At 42.0% G+C, this 27,615-nt stretch overlaps 2 protein-coding genes across 7 annotated transcripts in view; one reads left to right on the forward strand and one right to left on the reverse strand.

The window, feature by feature from the left end:
* The window catches only part of slc44a1b (solute carrier family 44 member 1b), a 32,298-nt gene extending 24,652 nt beyond the window's left edge, over nucleotides 1-7,646 (reverse strand). For 5 of the 6 annotated variants that reach the window (XM_086258583.1, XM_086258577.1, XM_086258569.1 and 2 more), the window contains exons 1-2: nucleotides 7,513-7,646; nucleotides 3,372-3,461 (exon numbers count right to left, since the gene is read on the reverse strand). In XM_086258583.1, coding sequence (XP_086114709.1) covers nucleotides 3,372-3,461; nucleotides 7,513-7,569 — 147 coding nt within the window. In that variant the 5' untranslated portion in view covers nucleotides 7,570-7,646. Of the gene's footprint in view, nucleotides 1-3,371; nucleotides 3,462-3,859; nucleotides 4,296-7,512 lie in introns of those variants that run through there. The other variant, XM_086258552.1, reaches the window with a different exon arrangement.
* Nucleotides 7,647-16,529: 8,883 nt separating this feature from the next.
* LOC147338152 (phospholipid-transporting ATPase ABCA1-like) overlaps nucleotides 16,530-27,615 on the forward strand; it is a 39,454-nt gene continuing 28,368 nt past the window's right edge. Inside the window, exons 1-3 of the mRNA XM_086258596.1 lie at nucleotides 16,530-16,637; nucleotides 20,506-20,621; nucleotides 21,668-21,761. Of these exons, the coding sequence (XP_086114722.1) occupies nucleotides 16,568-16,637; nucleotides 20,506-20,621; nucleotides 21,668-21,761 (280 nt within the window). The 5' untranslated portion in view covers nucleotides 16,530-16,567. The remainder of the gene's footprint in view (nucleotides 16,638-20,505; nucleotides 20,622-21,667; nucleotides 21,762-27,615) is intronic.

Here is a 27,615-nt window from a genome sequence, read left to right on the forward strand (position 1 = left end):
GTCTCAGCAGCACATAAAATGACCAAACTCAGGATGAGTTCCAGTAAAAACCCCGTCAGGACATCACTGTGAAAAATCTAAGACCACATGACATCTAAAAGGTTTAAATCCTCAGAAATCAGGGCTGAATAGCAGATGTTCTGACCTGAACAGGCTCAGATTCACTGTTTATTCTCTACTCATCATAAAATTTTCATGCATCTATTCCTGTCCTCGCTTCAGTTGTAAAATCAAACGACTCTTGACCAGTCAGAGCTCTGCCTGAGGCTTTAAAAGCCAATCAGCTGCCTGCTCTGCTCCTGCTGCTACTTCCTGTTACCACAAGAATCTTAATCCAGATGTGCACATTCATTCAGTCCCCCCAAAAAATTATATAAAGGGGCAGAAATATATAGTTTAATAACATGCTTCAGTGTGGTCCACATAGAGCCACACAATTAAACATCAAGTTATAGTTTGGAAAAGAATTCATTCTGATTGTATTTTTTCAGGTACCTCACAACTTTCACAAGCCTGAGTCTAACAGCTATGGTTAGAATGAGGCATTTAATAAAACCAAACATGTCGTGGTGCCGAGTCAAAAAATAATACACCTAAATAATCAGAGAGTTTGCCCGCATCATACAGCCTGGCCTTCTGCCTTCAGACGTGCCGCAAATAAAAATGAGTTTTATCACTGCTGTGCTGTAGTTACAGGTCTCTTCAAACTGCTGCTTGCCTCAATAAGTCTGGCAGGAGATGTTGTTGATGTTCTAACAGCGTTTACACTTGAGTTGTTGAACCCACCAGGGCCAGCGAATGAACATCTTTCCACTTCACCTTGAAAAGTAAAGCAATCTGTGCTGTCTTTTCTTTACTTCTGAGTTTTTTTCTCAGAAATTTAAGATGTAAGAGAACCCAAAAGTTGTGTAATTACTAAGCTGAAAAGGAAGAAAAACTACTTAACCATGTTTATTAAGGGGCAAAGACTCAGCGGCATTTCAGCAGTAATCCATCGTCAGCGATTACTGTGTTACAATGGCTAACTGTATATAAAATATAAAAAAACTGAAGACTTATTAAGTCAAAATTTACAATAAGGGGTTAAAATGTAAAATGAATGCAGTCACTGTGGCACAAGCTGGTAAAGATTTTCTGTATCTGTGCTTCTGGCAGCAGAAAAGTATTCAGCTGCATGTCCAGTAAGTAATTTTCCTCATAAATCAACTCAAACAGAAACGCTGTTAGAACATCAACAACACCAAACATATTACAGAGGCAGGCAGCAGTTTGAAGAGGCTTCTAACTACAGTGCAAACAGTTTCTTCAAGTCGATTCTTAACAAGACAAAGCTGTAAAAGCAAGTTTCACCGACTTTACTTTTCATACATGTTTTTTTCTCTCAAAGTGTTCACACATCTCCCACGTCTTGCTTATACCGTCATGCGCTCTCACGCTGCTCAGCCAAATCCCAGTTACAGAGAAGCCTCAGAGTCCGTTCTTTATGAAAAACATTAGACTAAAACAGGCTTGTTCCACATTTTAGCACCAACTCTCAACCATAAACATCAGAAAATGCTAAATTCACTCGCCTGATTTTCTGGGTCAACGCTTATCAGTCAGTAAGATGCAGATTCATAATAATTTGTATTTTTATTTCATTTAAAATCTTTGGTTTAGTGTCAGTGAATAAAATATGCTCATTTAAGTTTAAAAAACAAAATAAAACATAGTTTCATTTTTAGCCATCAGCTACTTTACTGGTTACATCTGTTCAGACTGCTTCAGACTCAAATAGCCACTCATTAGAGTTTTTCCTTCCCACTGTCGCCAAAGTGCTTGCTCATAGTGGGTCATATGATTGTTGCATTTTTCTCTGTATCTATTTTTCTAGGATCTACTTTACAATATAAAGCGCCTTGAGGCAACTGTTGTTGTGATTTGGCGCTATATAAATAAAATTGAATTGTCCTTACTACTCGGTATGACCGTTGCTGTGTTACTTTTACTTTTATTATTAATTAATTTGACTTCAGCCACAGAAAGCCTTAATAAAAACCACTCAATCGTCTCTCGAGAAGGAAGGACAAGCATTGTATTTCACCGTTTATGAGCTATATATCCATTATTGTTTATGTTCTTCCAGTCTTTGTAATGAAGCGATGATTTTAACCTTATTTTTTTATATGACCTGCTTCAAAGAACACGTTAAGAATACGTTGGGCAAAATATCCAAGGTGAATTTAATAAGTAACAATATCATTTCATTTTTTTAATTAAGTCTAGTTTTTATTTCAGTAACTAAAATTTATTCCGCTTGTAACTCAGAAAATATTCATAAACGAAGCAAGTAACTTTTAAATAATGGCTAATATGGGATCAAGATTGCTAACAGTGAAAATACTTTTATTGCAGTTATCGTTAGAGATTTTGAACATAATCCTTCACAAACTGATAAAATTATTTTGTGAGCAACACAGACAGAAGAGTTATGCTCATAATCACAAGTGGGCTCTTATTTACCCAAAAATCTACTATAATTTGTGCTTTTATTTTACTTAGCAGCTAGTGCTGGTGGACATTATTAGCATAGTATGACTGTTTTATGAGGTATCACTACTGTAGTATCACTGTAGCACTGGTGGTATAATTGCTGTAATACAGGAGGGTGCTATTGCTACAGTATCACTGTAGTACAGGAAGTGTTATTACTGTGGTACTACTATATTATTGTGAGGTAATATAAATGCACTATTACTATTGTTTGGAACTCTTATTGCTATAATATCACTGTAATGTTGAGGGTATTGTTACTGTATTATTACTGTAGTACTGGGGTACCATTACTGTAATTGCTGTAATTAACTGCAATTACCGGAGTATCACTGTAGTTTTGTGTGCTATTATTACTGTATTGATACTGTATATCCGAGGGTATCATCACTGTAATACTGGGATGTTACTGTAGTATCACTGTAGTACTAAGAACAATATTTCTACGATAATATTGTAGTTCTGAGGTTATCATTACTGTAATAGTAGGATATTAATACCTTATTGTCATTGTACTATTAGTTGGTATTAATACTCTAAAATTACTGTAGTTATGAGAACATCTTTACTGTAATATTTACTTTGTTATCATTGTAGTAGTATTAGGCATATCATTAATGTAATATTACTATAGTTCAGAGGTATAATACCCAGGGTATTACAGTAATAGTACTGTAGTGTAGTGTGGCAACATTACTGTATGTACTCCTGAGGTAATATCACTGGAATACCAGGTTACTATTGCCATATTATCATCGTAGTATTGTGTCTTTTATTACTGTAGCATTACTGTAGTACTGTGAGTGATGTGGGTGCTGATGGAGGGTTTCTGTGGTTACCATGCCGACGCAGAAGACGGTGAAGAGCAGAAACCAGGGCAGGTCTGTGCAGCTCCGGTCCTCCAGCGGTCTCCATTCTCTCTTTGTCCTCTGAAAGACACACACGCACGCACGCGCACACACACACACACACACACGGTGAGAGCACAGCAGGGCCTTCAGGAACTCCATCCCTCCCTCTATCCCACCTGCCCCGGCCTGCTAACTCGGCTCCATCCCCCAGCTCCGTGTCTGTTTACGGCCGCAGAGAGCGGAGCGGGGCCGCTCACAGGCCGCGGTTACCCGCCTGTTCCCGGCTGGAGCTAATTGGATTAAACGAGCTGCTGGCTCTAATCCTAGCTCGGCCCGCTCTGGTCCCCGGGACCGGTTTCCCTTTCACGGTCACAAAATAAACACACACCGGCGCTCTGCTGAAGGACACGCTTAGAAGAACGAGCACGGTACCGGACCGAGCCGAACCGGGCCGAACCGAACCAGGCCGCGCTTACCTCCGTGCTACCGCAGCATCCCATTGCAGTCAGGGTGGAGGTGCCCGGAGCTTCACGGAGCTTCACAGAGCTTCAGCTCAGCAGCAGCGGGGTCTGGAGCCCGACAGGCGGGGGGGTGGGGGGCGAGGAGGAGACGACCAGCCCCGCGTGATCCCGGAGGCCGAACCCGGAGCGGAGACGGTCCCGACGGTCAGACAGAACGCTCCGACCCGCTGAGCATTCTACTTGTCGGAGGCTACTCCGGGTACCTAACCGAGCGGGGATTAACGGCCGAGGATTTGTCCGCCACACTTCCTGGTGGGCCGTCAGGTGCTGCGGCCATTCATCTCATTGCGCTTGCGCTTGTGCCCGCGCCGTGAGCGGAGCAGAACAACAAAGCCGTTTTTGACCTGCAGCTGCAGTACCCGCTTTGACCACTAAATCCATTCTAAAGGCAAGATGCCGCTGTTTGCCCTGTAGAGCTAATCTACACTAGAAAGTAACACAAAACACTCTAAACAGTCACATCTTTTAAGTAATCATCAACAGTTTTCTCAAACAGAGTGAAATACCCCAAAGTTATGCAACAATCTATGCAATAAATAAAGAATTAAACCTCAGTTTCTCCCCCAAAATCCCGCAATTATACATTTCTGCAAACCAGATTGATATCTGCTACTGAAGGTGCTCAGATTTCCATTGGGAGTAAACAGGATGCAGGATTAAAAATGAGCTCAGTCAGAAACGTGAGGCTGAGATGATTTGCACATGTGCAGAGGAGGGAGAGTGAATGTACTGGACAAATGATGATGAAGGTGGAGCTGGCTGGCAGGAGGAAAAAGAAAGACGTTAGAGGAGGTTCATGGATATAGTGAAGGAGGACATACAGAGGGTTGTTGTGGAGATGGAGGCAAATGATCATCTGTGGCAACCAAAATAAGAGGAGCTGAAGATTAATTTTCAGTAAACTTCCTCACTTACAAATACTGTTTATCCTTTTGATGTTTTCACTGTCGGGATGATAAGTTTGACCTGTGCTGCAGAAGAAGCTGCTCTGGTGTTGTCAGCTCCCCTGCATGTATGTATTTATGTACTTTCATTTCCCTCCTCTTCCTCAGTGTGCATTTGCTGTTGATGCTGAAGAAAGCCACTGTGTCTGTCACTGTAAACCTGCTGATTTTGATAAAGCTTTTAAAGAAAGCAGTTTGACCTCTGACCTCCACCGACAGACTGCCACGCAGAGCTCCTGCAACATTTAAAGAAGTGACATCTTTGTTTCACGTCCATGCGAACACTCAGTGCACTGTTGACATTCTCCACCAGTCACCACATACACAACACACCATCCTACAGCAACATGCGCTTTCTTCCACATGCTGGACACATCACTGTCATAGCTAAGAAAGAAAAAAGGCTGGCGTTTGAACTTTGCATCACTACGTTCATATACCTCCAAGAGACTATGTTGGCTCATTTATGAAGCCATGCAGCTGCTGCGGTATTTTCAATTATAGAAATGTTTCCTACCATGAATTAGTCATAATTCTACTTTAACAACTTTTCATAGCTATTAATAGAAACTGTTCCATTGGTGTGGAAAGGAAAGGAAAGGGAAACAGAAAGTTGTGTGGAAATATCTTTAGCACTATACAGATTTTGTTCTGATTTTTGACTTCTAATGGCTACACTCTGATATTTCGAAGAGACAGATCTAGAAGAAGACTCGAAGATATCCTGAAGTACGTGCAGTTTGACAATCGAGCAGCCAGAGCAGATGGTGAACAAACCTTTCAGGAATATTTGAACAATGTTTGTAGCTGGGCCTGTCTCCCTGGTTCTGATCTCTGTGAGGATGAACAGTTGGTAGCTTTCAGAGCCAGGTGCAGTTTCAGGCATACCGTCCCTTCTGAGAAAACTATGATGGCAGAACTGCGGGTTTGTTTGGGTTTTTTTTTTCATAAAATGACTGAAAATCATAATACATGATGTCAAAATATTTTAGAGTATCTGTCATAGATTAAGAAAGGATGGAACTGTTATAAATACAGACAGAGCCATGTTGTTTAACTTGTCTAACTTAACCTAATTTAATGTTTGTATTTTATTTGTTTGTTTTAATCACTATTGTGTACATAAAGTTTGCACATCATACTATGCACCTGTGGCACTTTTACTGTAACTATATTGTTTATTTATTGCAGGCTGTACTATTTGTATTCTGCACTAACACAATCATTTCCCTTATTCTCATTTGCTATTAACTGCTTTCACCTGTGCTGTGTCCTGCAACCTTGTCTTCCTTTGTGCTCCTGTATTCCTCAAGTTAATTTTTTTGGTCCTTGTGCCCGTTGTGGATGCTGGTTTCTTTCTGGTTTTTGTTTACCTTTTGTTCAAACAGCCAAATAAATGACTCACTTTTGGTCTGATTGTGTCCTGCTTTTGAATTCTTCACACACCACATTCTCACACTAGATATTAGATTTCTGAGAAAGGACTTCTTCAAGTTTGTGTCACTTCTATACAACCACAGCTAAACTGTAGATTCAACTTTCATCATGTCAAGCTTGAGTGTTTGAACTTTTATCTGAAAGCTGACCTGCTACTGCTGGTATAAATTTAAAGGAGGATTTTCCTTCAGTTGAAATCTGATCTGAATGTTTAAAGAAATTCTCAGTTTTTCCTTTGAGGCATTCATTAAACCATCTGTTAACGTGGGCGTGCCTTCAGCTGTGATCACCTTTTTTAGCATTTTTATAGGCTGTCATGGCATCCCGCCCAAAGACTAAAAACGAAAGTTTATTTCGTACTCTCTCTGATTGCCATGAAGTAAGGGATTTCGTCTTCATGACAGCAGCTTCTGCAGGAGGCTGTGTGCCCCTCCTTAAACTGTTTTAGTGCTGATGTGACTGTAAGTGTGAGACAGTGAGGATGCTGATTTTCATTCAGTGTTACACTGATTTTGCAAAGTTTCCTTCACTTTTGTATTTGTCTTTAAAGCTGCACTCACTCTGCTAACTTCCTGTAGCCCCTCATAGGCTGAAATAAGTCAATTTCCACACTGTGTTTAAATGCAGTTGTTTTCTTTTGCTGCATTTTACTCATACATTTGCTGCAGTGAAAGCTTCCCTACCTCCTCAGGTCATCCCTCAACAACAAATTGTTTCTGATGATTAAAATCAGGGGTTAAAGTGCTTTTTTTTAAAAAAAAAAACTTGCTTTGTATTGTTGAGCCATGAAGCTCTCTGCTTTCATCTTGTTAAGTTTAATTCTCCACAAAGGACGGTGAATATTGGAGTAGCAGCAGGGTTAGCAAATCACAGCCTGTACACAAAGCTCATGAAACAAAGTGTAAGGGTTCCCTCACCTTCCAAATTGCACTTTAACTCCTCAATAAAGGTACTGCAGTCAGTTTAGAAACTCCTGTATTCATTGTCCAGTCAGTGCTTTGTTATCATACTGTTGTTGTATTTTTTGTAGTACTTTGGAGGTAAGTTTACTTTTTTCTCCCACTAATTTTCCTGTAAATAATAATCAGATTCTCGCTGAGTCATTGAGTGAAACCAAACCCACTTTTTTATTGTTTTGTTCATTTTTGCGTTGCTTTTTTTTTTTTGAGTGTGTGTGTTCATGTAAAATAATCACGTTTGCTGTGTGAAGAGCAGCAGATCTTTTACCTTTTGCCTGAGCCGAACCTGTTGCTGAGAGCTTGAGGAGAGGCGCTTGGGGTCCATATTCCTGTGGGAGTCCTGGAGGGTCCCGGAGGGTTCCGCAGAGTCCTGGTGCTGCTGTCAGACTGAGGACGGCAGTGATGTAGGTCTGATCAGGCTGCAGAGGACAGAGAGCTTTTGTCTTATTGTTTACTGTTGTACCAGGCTGAACACTGGGGGGGGTGTGGGCATGTGTTTTCCTGCGTTCTTCTTGTTATGGGAGATTAAACTTTTCACGCGGTCACATTTCGGGCACGTAAAGCAGTTGAACCTCATATACATACATAAATCATGAAGTTTTATTAAGATTCATTAAAGTCTCAAATTAACGCACACAGTCATGTTTCCATTCCTTCAGAGGGCGTCATGACTGTGTGTGTTCATTTAAAGAGTTCACAGGCAGCAATGTTCAGCAGAAATATTTAACTTCTCTCAAAATCACATTTGAATCAGGCAGGAAGCAATCGTAACCAAACAAATCTGTCAGGAAGAGGCAAAAATCCAAAGACGGGCAGAAACACGAGGAAGGAAACAAACAAGACCAAAGAAATTTCTGGAAGGCTTAACTGGTGAGAACAAGAAAACACTGCAAAGGACCAAAGACACACAGAGGAGTTTATATACTGGAGAGTTCTTAACAGATTGCGAGCAGGTGATGGTGATGGAGCTGGGGCAATAAAGGTTTGCTCCCTTTCTTAGTCTGCCTCCCTTAACACTGAGATGGCAGGAATACAGAAGAACCAAAGATTACAAAATAAATTACGAATTAGTTTGAAACAAAGCAACTCTTGCAAAGATGACATACTTGTGTAAAATGTTCACAAAGAAACACTATAAATATTCAACTCTGTGCAATTTTTGGTCTCTGATTTCAAAACGAAAAAAAGATTGTGTTATTGGAAATGGAAAAAGTAGACAATGTAAAACTTTTATTAGAGATGGCGTTTCCTTCGTTATCTTTTCTAAAACAAACAGACTGACATAATGAGGTGCCCTTTGACTTCTTGGGTCTGTTTGGAGGATTTGAGTTGTGTCAAGTTGATTGATCTTTTTACACCAACCAAAGCTCCTGTGAAGTTAGACACGGGTTCATCCATAATGTTTCCAATGTGCTAGCTGCCGGTGTCCAGTCCAACTCTGATGGAGACACAGCAGTGTTCAGCCACTTCTGTGTTTAATGCATTTATCAAGGGAAAGGAGGAATAACATGGTCTGACAAGGTGAAACAACCTTAGTCACAAATCCAAGCAGAATAAAAGAGCTGCTAATAGGCCATGTTTGCATTTCATTTACATTTATTCTGGTTTTACTTTCAAAATCAAACAAAGAAAGAAAATAACAATAAATAAACAAAAGGGAAAAAACTCCATTAGTTAATACATATTGAATCATATAGAATCAGGGAGGGGGACCCAGGGTTGGCCTGGGACAAGCTGGAGAGATTATATCTCTCAGCTGGCCCTGGACAAGCTGGAGGAGGTGGACGGGGAGAGGGAAGTCTGGGCTTCTCTGCTTAGGCTGCTGCCCCGCGACCTGGCCCCAGAGTGGAAGAAGATGGATGGATGGAGGGATGGATATCACGAGACAGGGATCATAATGAGCTTTTTGCCACTTGCTTGAGAACACTTGGGTATTGCCTCAGAGAGAATGGCTGATCTTATTAAACCACAGAGACACTGAGCGTTGTACCTTTGTAAAGTTTCAGCAGATTGAAATTCTGGATTTGAAAAATGATGCTTTCTTTTCATTTTTAAGCACTAAAAATGTTATTACAGCTGTTGGGAAACGAATATCCAAGAGTGGTATGAGGAAGACTTTTTGTTTGTAAGTGATTTATTGTTTTGTTGTTTTTATTTCAGACTTTCACACTTTATTGGTAAATGTAATTCAGAATACAAAAAAACAAAAAATAAAAAAAATAAAAAAGTAATCATTTGATTGCTGTTTGAGTTCCATGAGGTCCATGAGTATGGCCATGAGGCATGCTTAACAGTCTGGAATTAAGTCTGCACAGGCTGCAGCTTTATTAAACAAGAAATTGTATAAAATTTCTTGAGTAGGGAAATAATAATAGTTCTTGGTATTGGCTAGACTTGATATTTATCCATAAGATTAGCACTGTTATTAAATGTTGTTGTTATAGTGCTTATTTGAAGAGTTTCAGTTGGGTTTCAAAGCTCATCACAGTACAGAAACAGTACAGTGTTTAAAAGTAGAATGGGAGGGAGAACCTTCGGTTTTCAGGCCCCTCTTCTATGGAACCAGCTTCCGGTTTGGATTCAGGAAACAGACACTACTTTCAAGATTAGGCTTCAAATTTTCCTTTTTGCTAAAGCATATAGTTAGTGCTGGGTCAGGTGACCCTGAATCCTCCCTTAGTTATGCTGCAATAGGTGTAGACTGCTGATGGATTCCCATGATCCACTGAGTGTTTCTTCTTCACTCATATGTGTTTATACACCTCTCTGCATTTAATCATTACTTATTATTAATCTCTGGCTCTCTTCCACAGCATCCTCCCTTCACCCCTACCAGTCGGGGAGCAGATGGCCGCCCTTCCCTGAGATTGGTTCTGCTTGAGGCTTTTTCCTATTGAAAGGGAGTTTTTCCTTCCCACTTTCACCAAAGTGCTTGCTTATATGGGGACATGATTGTTGTGTTTTTCTCTGTTGTCTTTGTATTACTATAGGGTCTTTACCTTAAAATAGAAAGCACATTGCGGCAACTGCTGTTGTGATTTGGTACTGTATAAATAAACTTTTACTGAATTGAACAGAAGTTTATTAACAGGATCATCCAACATGTTCAACAAAGAAACCTTGCGTATTTATAACTGATGTGATGGGTGCAGTTTCACTCTGGTGCAGCAGAGGGCAGTGTGACACAGCAGATGCTTCATCATCGTCGGGAAAAACGCAACAAGACAACAAATTTAAACTTTCCAAGCTTTTACTTTATTTCACAGTTATAGACAACCAGGTTATTACAGGCTTTCTGAAATCTTATGTCAGCTAAAATCTATTAAAAGTGTGCTTTAATGTCTGCTAAAGTTCAAACAAACATCTTTTAATGCTTCCTGGGGGCAGCAGCTGGAAGTAAACTCTCACAGCTGGTTGTCATTTGTGCAGCTGTGCTGTCATGGTGATAAGTACCCTTTTGTAATTACCCACAAAAGAGCTCAGGTACAGCAGTGGTCTTCTGTGGCCCAGACTTGAATTCAGGTCATTTATTTCTGTTGCACACTTAGAAACAATCAGGAGTTTACTCAAGGTGCTTTCCAGACAACAAGTATACAGAAAAATATGCAGAATACACAGTGACAACACAGAATGGGTGGTGCAAAGGAAAAAATCATGAAAATCTCATAAAAGGGATGTCAAATAGAGCAGCTTAGAGGAAAATACATTTAAAAAATATTATTGAATGGATAAAAGCTAAGCAAAAATGAGAACACAAAAAATATCTGTATGAATGTCTTTATATTAGTTCAGTTATTTAACTGAACATATAGGTGAACACAATCAGGGAATAACTTTAAAATAAAACAGGAAATAGCCAAACAATAGAACATAACTACTAATACCTGAGATGAAAGAGACCAGGAAACAGAAGGGACCAAGGTATAAACACAGAAACAAAGGAGGTACTGAAAGAAACACAAATGTACATACAATTTTCACAGGACTCTACTCTTTCCAGTGAAAACTTTCTTTTTCACATGAGTGTATCCTAATAACATGTAGTTAAGCACCCAAAACAGAACTCAGCGGGAATGTGGAAAACAACACTAGAGGCTAACTTCAAGCAAATAGCAAAAATCACCATTAACTGCGGAATCTACCAAGGAGATGTCCTGTGCCCACTGCTCTTCTACATAGGCCAGAACCCCTCAATGAGATTATTGAAAAGACTGGCTATGGATACCAGATGTTACGGTCTGTGTGGCAGACCGTGGGGATGAGAGGAATGAGGACCCAAGATGCAGGACTTAATGATGAAGGGAGTGCGTTTATTTACAGTGGTGCAAATAGTTCACAGAATAGATCCCCGTGTTTTCCCCTTGACTTCCGTGTCGTGTCTTCACCCACAAGTCCGTGCTCTTCCGCTCCTGTGTGTCCCCACACCCCGTGCTCGCTGCTCTTGTCTTCCCTGCACCTTCCTGGAGAAAATAACAAAGAGGCAACTTGTCAGGACACTCGACTACCGCAGGCATGCACTCGCTGAACTTGACATTTATCGACACTAACGTGGAGTCTCACACAACAATCCCATGCCGAGGAGCGCTCAGCCACAGCCTCAAGAAGCTCTCCAACGACACTTCATTAGCTTCAGGGTTTGTGATCATCTGCTTCAGGTGTGGCCATCCTCTAGACAGGATACGCCCACCAGGCCTACCTGAAACCCAGTACTCAGCCACATTCACAGACACACCCACTTGCCTATACATACAAGGATGGGGAATCACAAGAACAGCAGCAGTGCAGACAACACACACATCACAAAATAACAGCAATAATTATAACAGTAGTCCACGCTGCTCACGGACCCCGAGTCCCCGGAGCTTGAGTCCGTGACACCAGATACAGATGGAATTCAGCATCAGCCACCTCCTCTACATGGATGACACCAAGCTGTATGCGAGGAGTGAACGAGACCTCAATTCGCTAATCCACACCACAAGGATATACAGCAATGAGACTGGAATGTCATTCGGACTGAAGAAGTGTAGTCGGATGGTAACCAATAGAGTTAAGGTAGTCAGACCTGAGGGCATCGCACTACCAGAAGGCAGTATCAGCAATATCAGGGACAGCTACAAGCACCTTGGAATCCCACAAGCAAATGGAAACCATGAATAGGCAAGGAAAGCTGCAACCACAAAATACCTGCAGAGGGTCAGGCAAGTCCTGAAAAGTCAGCTGAATGGGAAGAACAAGATCAGGGCAATCAAAACCTACACCCTACCGGTGATCAGGTACCTTGCTGGAATAATAAGCTGCTCAAAGGAGGAGATAGAAGCCACTGACATCAAGACAAGGAAGCTCCTGAAAATGCCGAGTGGCCGGCATAGTATACCTGTATAGTATATCTGTGCCAAGTATTGTCTGGAAGTCCTGAGGGACAATGTCCGCTTTTATTAAAGTCAGTAAAGTCTGTACATCATCATATCAGTGAATATTAGTGCCAAATACCTAATAGATGCTAAAGTTTTTTAAATTCTCTGTACATTAAAGAGATTTTTCAAAAATAATAACTCTGAGGGGCAGCTCTTTCTCTGTGACAGGTCTGTGTGAACACTGAGTGTATACGGCAGAAGATTTTTAGGGTGACAGTTGAAGGGATTGTGTTTCTGTGGCACAACAGCTCAGATGCATGATTATATCGCATGTATCCAGCTGTGTGATCATCTGGAGCCAGGCCTCTGGGTCAGCAATCAAGCTGTGATGTCACTGTACAAACACCAATGAAATGGCTCCACTCTCACCTACTTATACAAAAGTCATACAGTGTGTGTGAGTGTTTTACTAGTTTGTGGTTTAGTATTTGGAACATTCTGATTCATTGTTAATCACCCAGGTAAGAAAATCAAATCACAAAAAGTTGATTCTGTGGGAGAAATGTGTCATCCAGGTAACTTCTTCGGTCTCAGCAGGCTTGTCCAAACTTATAAACAATACATTTGCAAACATTTAAGTACCATTCACAGAGAGTTGGGGAATGGTTGCAATCACAGCATTATAAGATGGTCAAAGATGTACTCACAGGAATTGAGGAAGAGTATATCTTTCACCATCCAACAGTGCATCAGCAGAATCTTGATAAGTTGAGTTTCATTTTTGATTAATAGAAACCATAAAGTTAAAAATAAACATTTTCCTGAATTATCTAAAGAAATCTAGACTCCTGCGTGAGAATATCAGGATTTCTTTTATTGTCTGAGATTCATTTTATTTTCTGAGTACGTCCTACCAGTGAGTCATCCATCAATTTAATGTGTCTAGTCAGGTCCTTGGACCACCTCAGCTGGCTCCCTTTGTTGTCGAGGACTAGCAGTTCTGCTCTGAGTTTCTCCAATATGACCAACCCCCTACCTTCCTCCTCATCTCTCCCAGAGAGGCCAGACACCCTCCATGGATCACCACCTTATCACTACTTAGTGTAAAATGTAGTAAAACAAAATAAATACCAAGTAAAATGGGCAAGCAACTTAAAATACATTAAAAGGGCAAACCACATTAACGTGTAATGAATTAAAATTCTAAATACCCCTTAGGTACTTCAGTGAAGGCTGGGTCAGTAAAACTAACATCAACTTAGTAACAGAATAAATGTTTCAGCAATCAGTGAGCTCTAATCAGTGAATACATTCACACAGTTCCAGACTTAAAAAACAAACAAACAAGATAACAAAATAAAGAAACTACAAAATGGAGTAAGCAATGTGTATGTCAGGTTAAAGATCACTAAATAAATAAAGATCTAGTACGTTGCGTCTTCAGTGTTCTCATTTCACATGAATCACAGCGGAAACTCTCTTATTGTGAAATATCAGCTGGGCCGTCTTTTATTGTGAAACAGTGAATCCAGCTGCTGGTGACCGATAGAAACCCCGCAAAGTGAGCGCTCCATCAATGGACTCTCAGAATGACCGGAAGCGTTGATACCACAATAAAAGCATATAAAAGCAATATAAAATACAAAAGCGATATAAAAACGATTTTCTTTTCATGCTTTTTAACAGGTTTAACTTTAAATTTTTAAATTTTCATCGGACCCGTTAAAACAAAAGCACTTCTTGAACAAAATACTCACAGAACTAATAGAAAGTTATTTTATAATACTAAAGTTTTTATATTTTGGTTGTTTCTGTCTTTTATTTTTATTCTTTGCCTGTACTTGACCGGTTGTTACCAATTTACCTAACTTATAATTGTACTGCAGTCATACAATATCAAGAGTCTTATTTTTTTTTCCTTAATTAATAAGATTGCATAAAATCTTATAAAATAAAATAAAGGTATTATATTTCATAAATTTAAATCAGGTAGCCTATTTGTTAGCTTTTTATCTATTGGTCCACACTAAAAATGTATTATTTAATTAATTTTATTAGTTCCTTATGACAGGGTAAAAACCCCCACAAAATATCTCTGGTAAAAAGCAGAAATGAAATTGAAATATAAATATTGTTTCACTTTAAAATACACGAATGAATTGTCACTTTTAAAGAATAAATATGTTAAATATTATATAAAATATGATACACAATATACAATATTTAAACTATATTATCTAAAAATAGAATGTGATAAGATAAATATTTAAAAAAGGCACCCTTAAAATGTGCTCTTTAGAGTGTAGTGCAGCTGGATAAAGAGCACTGACATGCTCATACCCTCCACCTGAAGTCAGCAGCAAAAATCAATAAACCTGAAAGATCCGGTCTATGTAGATGAATTTAAGTAGATTTGCTTTGATTAGATCTGGAGGCAATTACATCAATGACTGCTTTCACGGACTTTTCTGTTGTTTTAGGGTTGCTCAGCTTTGACATTTGCTTGTTTTGTGTTTTTTGTTGTTATCCTGGTTGAATAAATTTTTCATTAATTATTTCCAAAACATAAACAAGTACAAAATCACACACCGGTTTGTAAAACTTCCACCAGTACGGGTGTTGGACTTCCTCACTGGCAGAACTCAGGTGGTGAGGGTGGGTAGATGCGTCTCTAACAGCATCACCATCAACACAGGAGCAGCACAGGGATGTGTCCTCTCGCCACTGCTCTACTCCCTCTACACTTCAGACTGTGTGGCCACCCACGGCTCCAACACCATTGTGAAGTTTGCTGACGACACAGTGGTGTTGGGTGCCATCTCCAACAACGATGAGGCGGCCTACATGGATGAAGTGAAGAATCTGGCATCGTGGTGCCAGGACAACCACCTCCAGCTGAACGTCAGCAAGACCAAGGAGCTGGTGGTGGACTTCAGAAGGGGTCAGCACAGAGACTACAAGCCCATTATCATCAATGGAGCTCCAGTGGAGAGGGTGCAGTCCTTCAAGTATCTCGGTGTCCACATCTCCTCAGACCTGACATGGGCTGCCCACATTCAGGTCCAGACCAAAAAGGCTAGGCAGCGCCTGTATCACCTACGACAACTGAGGAAGTTCAGGGTCTCTCCAAAGATCCTCAGGATTTTCTATACAGGTGCTGTGGAGAGCATCCTCACACAGAACATCACATCCTGGTTTGAGAACAGCTGTGTGAAGGACCAAACAGCTCTTCAGAGAGTGATCCGTACAGCAGAGCGATGCTGCAGGATTGCTCTCCCCTCGCTTCAGGACACCTACAACAGGAGATGCCGGACTAGAGCAGCGCAGATACTGAAGGACCCGTCCCATCCTGGCATCCGGGCAAGGACAGAGAGACTCAAGAGGAGCTTCTATCCCCAAGCCCCCCAAACACACACACGCCCTCTCACCCCCCCCCCCCCCCCCCCACACACACACACGCCCTCTCACCCCCCCCCCCCCCCCCCCACACACACACACACACACACACACGCCCTCTCACATCATCCATAAGTGACTGAGACAGGACTCTCTTCTAGACACTCTAAACCCACTGGCGCAATGTACATTTCGAATTCCTTTAATTTTAAATATTGTCTATTTTGTAAAATGTTCAGATTGTCTATTCTTATTTAATTCACTTAATGTACAGAATTCACCTGCTTGCTACATGCTGCTGCTGCACATTCACTTAATGTATATATTATATATAATGTTCTTCCTCCCCCCTTTTGCACAAGTCGAGGAACGTGTCAGGTTTCATTTCACTGTTTGTTATACTTGTATAACTATGCATGTGACGAATAAAGAACCTTGAACATTCTTGTAGTTCATTTCCTCCATGGCGGTCGGGTTTTATTTTGAAGGTGCTAGGCGGAAGTGTGTTGTGACTATTGAGGCTTTACTCCGGTGAGTTTTGTCCGGCGGCTGCTGCTCCGTGAGGAGCAGATGCTGCTGAGTGAAGGCAGAGGACAAGACAGGGAGTCCCGGACCGAGCAACTGACTGCTAGCCACACAGGTGAGATCACTTCGCTTCTCTCCTCCTGTCCCCCTCTTTCATGTTCTCCCCTCTGCTTCTGCTCTTTAATCCGGTTTAACTGCGGACTTGGTTTAAACGCTTCACCTTTTTTTTTCTCAGGGGGAAAGGGAAAAGTTCGCTTTAGGTTCTCGGACTGAATAAAAAGCATAGAAGAGGCTCCAAAATAAACTCCAAAGAACAAAAAGTGAGACAGTAAAGAGGAGGAGGACATCGGGGTGTGAACCCGGTTTACGTCAAACTCTTTAAAAAACAGAATAAACTCTTGCTTTCAAAGTGCATTTTAATACATTTAGCGGGGGTTATTTGGATTTTTAATAAAGTTTTAAAGCGAGTTGTGAAACAGAATGTGCAGTTTGTGATCGTACCGCTGGGGACGCTGCAGCAGCCGTAGTTGAGGTTTTATGAATCAAACTCCTAAAGCGGTATCGAACTGCAGATCAAAGCTTCTGACATGTTTTATCTGCCCGGAAATGTTTATTCCTGAACCTCCACATGTGAGTGTGTGTGAAATGTTCATATTTACTCAGCTTTTTTTTTTACGCCACACAGCCTCCTTCACAGTCCCAGGGGAGTAAAATCTGATGAGCTGAAACCAGCAGCAGAATCTGCTTTTAGAAAGTCTGTGAAGAGAAGCTCAGTTTTTATGTGTTGTAGATGATGCCAAGTCAGGCTGCAGTATTGTCATATTTCCTCAGTGCGTGTGTGTGTGTGTGTGTCACGCTGTCTATTAGAACCCACAGACATTAAATCCTCAGTCTGGGAGTGTTATCACTGATGATTGGATTCGAATCATTTCCCTTAATCAGTAACTGCATTGATTTGTTCAGACTTTGACGATGACAGTGTGGCGTTTTAGAGGTGAAATGTGGAGTTGCAGATTTACCTGATCGAGCTTTATCGATAAAGTTTTCTATAGATGAAGCAGCTGTTGTGCCGTAGGCCGTTTCTGACCTTCTGATTTAATCATGGGCACGCCACAAGAAACAAGTGTGTGTGTGTGTGTGTGTGTGTGTGTGTTAGAGGCGGAGCTGCAGCTCATTGATCAGTGTGAGTAAAGGTGTGTGTGTGTCCATGTGGTCTCCTTCCTTTTTGCCCAATCACATTGATCAGTCAGGCCAGTGCTGATTAAACTCTCCACTGCTGCTTAAACTACTTTCAGATCAGTGAAAACTTTATTTAAAACCACGGGCGGCTCAGACTATTCTCGACTTTGCTCAAAGATTAAGGCAGATTAGTTGTAACTTTCAAAACTAAAGACTACGCCCAGGATAAGTAACGCTAAGTCTTATTTCAGAGACGTGCCTGAGGAGCTGCCCCGATGGCAAAGGACGGAAGAAACTTAAACAACACCGCTGATAATTTGCACGGCACAAAAGAAAGAGAAGAAATCGAGCTCAGCAGTTTAGATTAAAGACGTGATCCTAACATACAGGTGACAGGCATGAATATAAATGCCAGCGGTGATAGGAGAAGATCAGTTCCAGCTTAAACGCTCAGCACTCATCACTTCTTAAGCATGCACTGCAGCTCTTCACATGTGTTTGCTCAGATCAGATTAATCATGCCTGAAAGCTGCAGCTCCCAGTTGACGTCCAGCTGATCCCTGCGGTGATGCAGCAGGTAGATGTCCAGAGAGCGTACATCGATTCGTTTTAGACTCCATCTTTAGTGCCTGCTTTGTGATGAGACAAGACGCAACGAAAAACTCCCTTTTCAGGCTTGGGTAGGGGCATCCATCTGCTGCGACCGGTTGGCGGTGAGGGGAGGAAGACAGGATAAAGACACACTAGAGCCAGAGGTGAATAATAACTAAAATTCCTTCAAAAGGATCTTCCTCGAAATATAATTCAAATAAAAAAATTTAAAGATGAAGAAAAGTCATTGTCGGGGTTTCTGCTGGATGGATTCTGGGCGTTTTTGACTGTAAGGGTTATTACCCATTAAAACAGACTGTGAGAGTCACCTAGTCCCTAATTCCTGGTCCCCTTCTTAGGGTCCTGTTCTGTTACCATGTCCTGAATCTCATTAACACCACAAGTAACACCTGAGCTGCCTAAACCCGGCGACAGGACGCATGATGACCTCTCACACCACCCAGACTTTAAACCCGAGACCTGCAGGTTAAAGAGCGACACCTGTGGCTCACTCTCAGGTTATTGTAGCGCACGTGTAAAACCAGCTCGCTTTCTTATTTTCTTATCAAGTTTTACTGTTTCTGCATCCGAGAGTCTGCAGGGTGACATGAAGTTTGTTATCAGACGGTGAGGGTGGGGCTCGGCGTGGACATCCTTAGGCTCTGCAGCTCTCGGTGTCCACACCAGTATGTGGGAGCTGAATGATTAAAATCAATACAAAATAAAATACAGAACTAGAGAGCATTGCATCTGCGTGTTGCCCTACATTGTGCGTGTTCTGCTTTTTTGTAAAGAAAACCACCAGTGGCCCACGAGAAGTTCTCAGAAACAGGGGCTGACGTCACATGGGTGAATATTGCTGACTGGAGCTTTAGTTGACATCTCTTATTTATTGAAATGTCTGACCTTAAACACCGCATATCGTATCTAAGTGCGTATTCATGCCGCAGTAAAGGAAGAGATAAAGCTTTTGTTTCAAGCTTTATGGTGTAGATTTTCACGTGCACTTTGAGGCGTTTGAGTGCTTACACGCTGGATTTAAATCACAGGTGCTCAGATTGTTATTAGCGTGCAGGAGTGTTTTGCTTGGTTCAGACTTTCAGACCAATTGCAGTTACAGCAAAAAACTCGCAAAGAGAAACAAAATCACTTGGCATGTGTTTGAAGATGCAGAAACATATTTATTTGCAGCTTCTCGGTATTAGACCTTCCTTGAGTTCTCTACCTTTTCTGCTAATTAGTGTGTGGGAGGCTGTTTGCAGATCCAGACCTGAAAAAAAGTCAAAATACGAGGAAGGGATCAAGTTTTTACTGAATGATGGTTTGATGTTATACAAAGTGGGATAAAGTAACGCCTACAGGCAGGCAACAAGATGGATGTGCTCTCTGTTTAATAAAGTCATAATAGAAGGCAGTAGTCATCACGGTTCAAAACGAGACCCAGCCCATGTAGGTGATGATGGCAGGGTGGAGGTATGCGAGGTGAAGTTGTTTTTGTGCTGTTGCATGATTACAAACTCAAGCTAAAGCAAACCAGAGTGCATGAAACCAAAACGTGAACCTTAGTTTGGAGTTTGTGGTGTGAGAGACCCTCAGGTGTGTATTTTTAAATCCTGAACGTTGGATTCATAGCCAGAAGTGACCGAATCTGGATGAGAGGGTGGAGTAAACCCGGGAGGAAAACAAGAGAGCTGAGAGGGTAAAAAAGGAGATTTTCTTAGATTCACCTACGCTATAAATAATTCTAAGGAGATGAAATCCTGACTCCAGAAGGATACCTGGATCTGAAACGGGTTGCGATGTTCTCCTGAGATCATCCAGGAGACGCCCACAGTTCTGATTTCAGTTTGATGTGTTTGTAAAGATGTGACGGCAGATGTGCAGTTTGCTCCAAAGGTTCCTGGGTCAGGATTCGATCACCTTAAAAAAATACACATGTCAGGTCTCTGATTAAAATCCTCAGATAATTTAAAAATGTTTGATGAGATTTTAATTTGTGTTTAACTTTGTGAAATATTTCCTGTTTTATTTCCAAATGCTCTCGCTAAGAATGAAGAGGGAACCCTGTGAGGATGACTCTGATGGGAAACACTGGGACAGTTGCTGACTGTGTTTCAGCTGATAACTTGGACTGAGATCAGCAGCTTCAGTATCTGATGTGACCTTTGACCCCTGCACCTTTGAGCTCAGTGTTGTTTTGTGCTTTAATGCAGAGCGAGCAGCTGCTGACGATTATTCAGGCGGAGCAGCGACGGCGGCAGGAATGTCTGTCACTACACAGCTGGGTCTGCTGCTGTGGAAGAACTTCACCTACAGACGACGACAGACGGTCAGTCACACACACACGCACACACATCAGGGCTTAGCCTGTCAACCTTTACATCACTTTTCATTCATCAGGGTGTCATTTGGTCCATAAAAAGTCTTTTTAAAGGTTTTTGTTTTTCAGTTTCTGCATTATTCAGTCAATCACTTGGTCCATAAATAACCTTTAGACCCTTAAAATCTTAAATGTTGGACTGAACGAAATATATTGCTAGACAAAACAGTCGATTAGGCTGCTTTTATGAGCCTTTACCTTCCTGTCCTTAAAGAAACTGCACCTTCTGCTCTGACATGTTGGATTTATTAATCAGTCATGTGGTTCCTGAAACAGCCGATATCTTTAGCTGAAGGAAAAAGTGTTTGTGGGATTTTTACAGATGGTTACAGAAGAAAAGTCTAAAAGCGTGGAATAAATGCCATGTTGTTTGTATATGTTATCAGTGTGTGCCTGTCCTTGGAGAAAGAACTACTTGTATAGCAATTTAGATTAAATGTTATTTAGCTGATCAGTTTCTGGATAAATCAATCGCTTGATTGTTTGATAACATGTCTGATAACAGAGAGAAACATTTTTTTAATGATGCTTTTATGCAAAGCATCATGTGAGGAGCTGGAAATACAAAAAATACTTTTATTTTCTACATTTTTATGTTTGCAAACTGAGATGAAGCTGACTTTAACTGGTTCAGTTTGTGTTACCTGGATAGACCACCTGTTTGACTTGTTTTATGTTTGACCACAGAAACAAAGCGGTCAGTGTGATGGGGGTTTAAGGTCACCTCTCTGGAGTTATGTGGGTTTTTTTGTTTTTTGGGGGGAATTTTCACTCGACCCTGATCAGTAACCTGGTTTGGGCTCCGTGCTCTGCTGCTGATCGATCAGTGACTTTTCATTAATTATGAATAACTTCTGATAATAAACACGTGAAGCTTAAAAGGAGCCAATCAGGAGGCTTTTAGACCGCATGCACGCACTCTTTTTGTGTTTCTCTAATGGTTTCCCGTTTCTAGCTGGATTACGTGTCAAAGTGTGTGTCTGTGTGTGTTTCAGCTCCAGCTCCTGGCGGAAATCGTCTGGCCCCTCTTCATCTTCTTCATCCTCATCTCTGTGCGGCTGAACTACCCTCCCTACGAGCAGCATGAGTGTGAGTTGAAAACCTTTATTTAAACGCTAATCAAACGGCGCTCTGGTTCAGAGCCTGAGCCGATCGATCCATTGAGGCAACGGCTGCCCCAGTTTCACAAAGTTTCAAGAGATGAAGAGTGATGTCGGAGAGCATCCTCATCCAATCAGCCTGCAGCATCGTGTCTGTTTGATCTGGGAGACAAATCTTGGTGTGACGCGAAGTTTATGCTTGTCATGGTTGACCCAGCACACGGAGCTTCGGGCTAAAAATGATGATGTCATAAACATGGTGGTGACAACATCAGGCGGTGTTTGACGTATGTTGGACGTCATCTACGTTGTGACTTCGTTTTTCAGCTACGAAAGTGATTTTCTTTGCACAAAAAATGAGCACAGCTTCTGCTAGAAACACTGTCAAACCAAAACAGAACTGGACCAGCACCAGTCAGGTGGTGCAAATACGCGCTGGAGGTGAGAGACATGAACACAAAGGTTCAAATCTAGAACATTCCTGCTGTGAGGTGCAGCACCATTATATAAATCACACAATAGGCGTGTTTCTGACCCCAGCATCATCATGGAGGGGGGATAGAACTACCTTAATTTGTGCACCCTGACCCCGTCTCCTCCTCCGGCGTGGCAGTGAGGGTGTCAGTTATTGGTGGTCACACAGGGGGCGATCAGGCTGTAGGCACATACATTCCAGCCCAGTCCAGCTGGAGTCCTGTTTTCAGGTGTTCCTGGAGGGTCCAGGGGCGGCCAGATGAGTGCTGGAATATCTTGTGCTGGTTATCATCTCTCTTCAGACCCTTGCACCTTTAGGAACATCTGATATCAGTTTCACACTGATTGATTTCTCATTACCCGAGGTTATTGATTGACAGTGGTCCTGGAAGCAGGAGGAAGTGCAGTATTGCTTACTGCTGCAGGATTTCAAATTAAAGCTTCATGTGCTAAATGAATCTCCCCGTGTTGTTTATCACGAGGAGCTTGTTTTTTATTGCTCTTTATCGCTCATTATCAGACGTCGTGAAGGCCACAGTGATCCATCGACAATCAAAAAGCCTGAAAGGAAATATGACGAAGGACATGGAGAAGTTGGAGAGAAGAAGCTGACTCAGACAGGAAGTTATGGTGATCTCACAGAGAGAGAAAGCAGGAAAACATTTTCCAGGTTACTTCCACATGGAAACGATCTCAAGTTTGAATCAAAGGTGTTCGAAGCTGGACTGAACTGCAGATGGAAATTGGTCTTTTTTAAGTTTTCTGTTATGTGTAGATTCAACACCGATTCATCTCTTGAGTTTGGCGAATTTTTATGTTTGAGTGATTCATTTGTTAATGCTAAATGGTTAAAAATGGTCAGGTATAAGAACTGGACTGAAAATGAGTGAAAAAGCAGCAAATGTCCAGAGAAAAACTGGATTTTGCTCCTTGAAAGCAAAATATGAAGACGTGAAGCGGTGACTCAGTAGCGAAGGTCCACTTTAAACCTATAGCGAATGGTTGTGTGATGCGAGGCCTTTTCGCCCGGCGAGCGCTGTGAAAATGAAGAAAAACTGAACATCTGCTGGTAACTCCATTTATTAGTCACATGTCAGCAACTTAATTATGTTTCCACCCATCTGTTTGTTCATTTACTTTGAGCATTGACTGACACGTCCGCTCAGCGAAAGCTGACGTCACCCGACGTCTGTAGCTGGGGTGGCTGTAGCTCAGGTGGCAGAGCAGGTCAGCCACTAATCAGAAGGTTGGTGGTTCGATCCCAGGCTGCATTCTGGCTGCATGCCAAATATCCTTGGGCAAGAAACTAACCCCATGTTTGCCTACTGGTGGTGGTCAGAGGGCCCGGTGGCGCCAGTGTCCGGCAGCCTCGCCTCTGTCAGGGCAGGGCAGCTGTGGCTACAATGTAGCTTGCCATCGCCAGTGTGTGAATGTGTGTGTGAATGGGTGAATGACTGAATGTAGTGTAAAGCGCTTTGGGGTCCTATGGACTAGAAAAGCGCTATACAAATGCAGGCCATTTATCATTTACCATAACAGTCCAGACCTCAAAAACACAGACTTCACGATTGATCAGTTCACGTTCTTCCCATCAACTGATCGGTAAACTCTTCCACCGCTGCAGACGATATTGTGCAGCCAACAGTCATATTTTAACCTGGATGAACCCTGTGAGATATAAAGTCACAATCTGGGACGACCCCAACCCCAAACTGTTTTACAGCAGTTCCGGAAAAAAAAGAAGACTTCCTGTCGTGTGTTTTCATGCTGAGACTTTGAAGGAAAAAAAGTAATTTTTCTCATTTGTTGAGCAGTTCAGTTGAAAAACAAAGGAAGAACAGCCTAAAATTGTTTAAGAGAAATTAGTGGAATCAGTGGAAATATACCAGTGTTTTTCCACACTGCTGTCCTTAGAGACCTATTGTTATTCCACCCCCGTGAAATCTTTACCGTAAAGGCATTCAAGCAACTTGTCCAGATCAAGAAATGCTTTTAAGTGTTAACTTTTTACTATTAAATCTGGCATCACTGCACCGGGAATATCTGTGATTTTACTGGGAATTTGTCACAGTTAATAACAGCAATTTGCTGTAATTGACTCTTCAGCCGTCTTTTCATCTCGCTCTGTTGAAGCTCAGGAAATCCTTCCTTAAAACGACGCAGTTAAACTTTTAAAATGTAACACATGTCGGCATAAACCGACTCAAATAGGGTGTAAAATGCCAAAGTTTAAAATGACTGAGGGGATCTTGAGATAATCTGGTGTCAGCGGCTGAAGATGAAGAATCAGAAGCTTCAGGCTATACTTTTTTACTGGATGAATGAAACCTGCCTCACAGGAAACAAAAGGAAACGCTTTCATTCCTCACCGATTATCTCAGAGGAGGAGCGCCTCTCTGCCTCACTCGGGCCAAACGTCAACATCAGGAGATGAAGATGGAGCAGGAAGCTGCTCGTCTTCCTCTTTCCCCGTGAAAGCAGAAGCTCTGGGCACTCGAAGTACTTTCACTTCTCGTGCTGTGTGAGAATAGTTGTGCAGTGCTTCACGCAGCATGTGAGCTGCAGGGACGTGTTGAAACTCGCCACGCTGGATCAGAGACGAGCTGGAGCCCGCTCGATCCTTTAATATCCAGTTTTACACACCAGCATAGCTTTGAACATGTTCATGGAGACGAATTTATAATGGTTAATCCCTCTGCGTGGGCACTTTGGGTCAACACCGCGTGCTAAACGTGCTGTACAAATTAATGTGACTTGACGTGACACGACAGCTCCGCTGCACACAGTTCAAACTTTTCTGTTTGTTTTTGTCCACCATGCCGGCCAAAAACATCAGAAGTATAATGGATGTGATTGAGTCAACAGGGTAAAATTACTTTTTAAGATTAATTTCTAAAGAGAATGTGGCTGTTGACATCACCTTTAACGAGTCTGAATCAGTCATGTGAGGGCAGTCTCCTTCATCTGTGGCTTCTTTTTAAGGTTTTTCCACATTATTCACTTCAGTTGACTCTGTTTACAGCATCTAAAAAAAGTTTAGATGCTGTTTAAAATCTAAAGCGTAAAACCAAAGTGTGGATGTTTCATCCTAAAGCAACTCGTCAAGTGTTGAAATTTGATTGTCTTTTTAAAAAATATCAGCTCTTTCTCAAATTCAGTTGTTAACACGCTTGAGTGAAGTTGTTACGGGAGAACGTTTCCCACTGAGGTGCATCACATCTGTACACCAACGTGTTACTCCAAAACCTCTGACCTTTCAGGGGTGTACTTGAATGCATCGCCAAGTCTCACAGGTGATTTAAGAGTTAAGGCGTGGTTGAAAAACTCACCTGCTGCACTGTGACCAGATAAAGAAGCGCTTTGGGAAGAACATATTTCAACTGTGCTCCTGAGCAAATAAGATAAGATACCTTTATTAGTCCCACGAGTGGGAAATTTCATGTTAAGGCTGCCGATCTAGTGCACGCAATAGCGGCGCCATCTTACCCCCCGACCATACATACATGACACAAAAACATCACATGGGGAAGACAGGTCAGAGGAGTATGCACAACACGAGGAAAGATAAGGAGAAAAAAATAACTCCCCCAGACTGAGCTCCAACAGGGAGATCAGTTTGAGAACAGAAAAAAAACACCTCTGCACATAAGAGCACATGAAAAAACTCTTAATACACCAAAGAAACACATGACAAGCAACAGGGATGGGTAAAGGGTGAGAGACAGCCAGTGTAGACAGTGCATCCGGCCTGCAGCATAAGCGCTGGTCTCCTTGATCCACCGTCGGCATCGGAAGGGAATAAGCGTCGAAGGTGTTTGGAGGGGGAGGGGGGATGAGTGTACATCTGCATGTGTGTGTGTGTGTGTGTGTGTGTGTGTGTATATGTCCAAATGAGTTTATTTTACCAACTTCCAGCAAACTCTGAACACCTCAGGGGCCACGATAAGTGAAATTACTAAATAAAGCAGCCAGCTGACTGAGGTGTAACCACGCTGGAATATAACTGCAAAGAAAACAACGTGATGATGTGGATGGTGTGACGCAGTTATCACAGCAGAGTCAGGCCACAGTGCGTAGATCCACATGTTTGAGTTGGCAGCACGAAACAGAAGTTCTGTTTCATAACAAGTCACAGACAAGAGAGTCTCCACCTGCTGCTGGGACAGGTGGAGGACTGAAGGATATCCCTTTAGTCTGTCTGTGCCTAGACTAGCGCCATCTTTAGAGTATAACTATTTTCATTACAGTGTGTAAAAGGCTGTTTATGGCTATGATTCAGACGTCACTGAATAGCGAGCTAGCGTAGGTTACCAACCATAACACCCACATAACCTCAGCTTTCTTTCTTCCTCTAGTTTTTTCTTTTTCAGCCCCAATGGGAAAAATCTTGATCTGACCTGTCTGTGTGTATGAACATGACTTCTCTGTCACGGGCAGCAGACATGATGAAAGTGATAAGTTTATTAAAATATTTGCCTAAACCCGCATGTTTATGTTTACCTGCCTGTTTTTGAGGATTGTTGGCAGACCGCTGCTGGTGTGGGGAAATCATGGTGCACAAGTGGACCCAATTGCAGTAATGTAAATTGCACGAGTCTGCATATGGACCTGCTTACAATGTAAATCTGAACCTGACAAACACCAGGAGGGAGGTCCGAGCGGGTGGAGCTTTTGCTCGAGCTATTAATTGATTAAGCAGCACACAGTTCATCATTTGCTCTGTGGCACTCGTGGCTCAAGAGTTGGGAGTTCGCCTTGTAATCGGAAGGTTGCAGGTTCGAGCCCTGGCTTGGACCGTCTTGGTCGTTGTGTCTTTGGGCAAGACTCTTCACACAGGTGGTGGTCAGAGGCCCCGGTGGTGCCAGTGTCCGGCAGCCTCGTGGCTACAATGTAGCTTGCCATCACCAGTGTGTGAATGTGTGTGTGGATGACTGGATGTGTAAAGCGTTTTGGGGTCCTTAGGGACTAGTAAAGCGCTATACAAATACAGGCCATTTATTAACATGTTTTATGATCATTATCAGTTCACAGATTTAAGCTGCAGTGTGTCTTTTACACCCAGTTTAACAAGTCAAGCTCTGGTGTTTTGGTCTGGAGCCTGTGGGAGTTTTTCACCCCTGAGCTCATCCTGAAGCTGTTGTTCCACCTGTGTGGCCCTCACTCTGCTGTCGAGCTAAGTGAATCTGCGCCTCTCCTTTATCTTATCTGTGTTTTGATTAAAAAGAGGCCAGTTGGCAGTCTTAAAGGTTCCCTGATATCAGCGCCTTCTCTGTGCGTACAGCTGACACGGTGAAGCTCAATGAGAGAAAGGGGATAAAGGTCTTTGCTCTCAAAGTGAACCCGCTCGTGCCTCTGCCCTCGGCTTCAAC

Source organism: Aulonocara sp. 'chitande type north' Nkhata Bay, linkage group LG2 (assembly GCF_057382095.1).
Source record: "Aulonocara sp. 'chitande type north' Nkhata Bay isolate Kocher_YH1m ecotype deep benthic linkage group LG2, A_spYH_male_GT1.1, whole genome shotgun sequence".
NCBI lineage: Eukaryota > Metazoa > Chordata > Actinopteri > Cichliformes > Cichlidae > Aulonocara > Aulonocara sp. 'chitande type north' Nkhata Bay.